The 1,851-nt window shown below is 46.8% G+C and overlaps 1 protein-coding gene across 1 annotated transcript in view; it reads left to right on the top strand.

The window, feature by feature from the left end:
- WDR33 (WD repeat domain 33) overlaps nt 1-1,033 on the top strand; it is a 73,317-nt gene extending 72,284 nt beyond the window's left edge. Inside the window, exon 21 of the mRNA XM_008050566.1 lies at nt 404-1,033. Within this exon, the coding sequence (XP_008048757.1) occupies nt 404-633 (230 nt within the window). The 3' untranslated portion in view covers nt 634-1,033. The remainder of the gene's footprint in view (nt 1-403) is intronic.
- Nucleotides 1,034-1,851: the final 818 nt, after the last annotated feature.

Here is a 1,851-nt window from a genome sequence, read left to right on the forward strand (position 1 = left end):
CAGGAGCGGCCACTGCACTCCAGTCTGGGTAACAGAGTGAGACTCCAACTCAAAAAAAAATATCTTCCCTCAAAACACCCCACTGCCATCAGAGGCTTCTCATTGTCTAGAGACATAGCCTAGTTTGTGTGGTCTCCCTGAAGGTGCTCCGTGCTCATCTCTCATGTGGCCCTGGGGACATGGGTATAGTTTATGCTTAAGGCCATGGCCATGAACCAGGATGGGAAGGAGGTGGTGGTCAGGAAGGTGCCGACCACCATTTTTGTGCCATTAATACTGCCAGTCTCCCCAGCACCTCCCAGAAGTGGCCCACTGTCACCAGAGTAAATGTCTGCACCAGGAGTTAACTGACAAACGGTCACGAATGCAAAAGGTCACATGTGAAATCTGTGTTTCATTTCAGGCCGAGGGGGCCCAGGACCTTCCCAGAGAGTGCCAAAATCTGGGCGTTCCAGCTCTTTGGATGGAGATCATCACGATGGATACCACAGAGATGAACCTTTTGGGGGCCCTCCAGGCAGTGGCACCCCTTCTCGAGGAGGCCGGAGTGGCAGCAACTGGGGTAGAGGGAGTAACATGAACTCTGGCCCGCCGAGGCGAGGATCTTCAAGGGGAGGTGGAAGGGGTCGGTAGAAGTTGGGGCTGAGCACCTACCCCTGGGCCTCTCTGGACAGTATTTAAGAGCTTGTGGACAAGGAAGCCTGTACCATCGTAGCCCTGAATTCCTTTCTGGGGCGGCTAAATCCCAGGAGCCCCCAGTGACATCTTCAAGATGAAGAGACTGCTGCCAACTACCCAGAGTAGCTGGCCTTATTTTGTCCTGTCCACCCTCATTTCCCAACTCCCATGTTGTTTTGTGAAGATAAAGGCTGGAATTTTTTTTTAAGTGTCACGAGACATGGAGCACCTCCACGAATTTAAGTTCATGTCCGTTGGAAATTTGTTTCTATATGTACAGTTTGTCAGAGAAAAAACATTAAGTTGTTTTTGTATGAATACAGAATGTGATTTACGCAAGAATTAACAGAAACCAGCTAGTCGTGAAGTGCTTGCCTCAAGGAAATGCTTTTCTCCATGCCTTGACCTGCAGAGGGTAATCATGAGCCTTATCTTCGTCAGTCTCACCTGTAAACTTTGTTTTCCAACAAATCCTTATCTAGCCATTCTGGCCCACTATTTTTGATAGAGTGAGGAATACTTGAAGACTACCCTCATGTAGTTTGAAGTAGGTTCAAAGCCTTAGTTAGACATGCTCTGACAGAAAATTAGACTGAAGAAAAACTTAAGTTTTACAGTTGTTCAACTAAGGTCTCTCCCTGGGGTATATCTAGTGAACACATTTTAGATTTGAATTGCCTTGTTTTGATCAGGAGCTTAATATAAGCCATAAATTAATTTCACATACCCTTTTGATAAGTTTTTTTTTTTTTTGAGTTGGGGAGGTCTCAGGCTGGAGTGTGGTGGCATGATCATGGCTTGCCACAGCCTCATTCTGGGTTTGGGTGACCCATCCTCCAGCCTCAGCCTCCCGAGTAGTAGGCATGTGCCACCCTACCCAGCTAATTTTTTGATCTTTTTTGTGGAGATGAGGTCGCGCTATGTTGCCTCAAACTCCTGGGCTCAAGTGATTCTCCAACCTTGGCCTCCCAAAGTGCTGGGATTATAGGTGTGAGCCACCATGCCCAGCATCCTTTTGATAACTTTAAATCGCCTCACCCAAGTTGAAAAGGAGTGGGCCAAAATCTCAAAACAATTTTGCAAAACTTAAAACTTCCTCTTCTGTATTCGCTATGTGGAAATACCCATGTTAAGACAGAGGATAGTTCCAACTCACAGTAACCCAGAAAGTTC

Source organism: Carlito syrichta, unplaced genomic scaffold (assembly GCF_000164805.1).
Source record: "Carlito syrichta isolate Samal-C Ts95f unplaced genomic scaffold, Tarsius_syrichta-2.0.1 Scaffold151581, whole genome shotgun sequence".
Classification (NCBI taxonomy): Eukaryota; Metazoa; Chordata; class Mammalia; order Primates; family Tarsiidae; genus Carlito; species Carlito syrichta.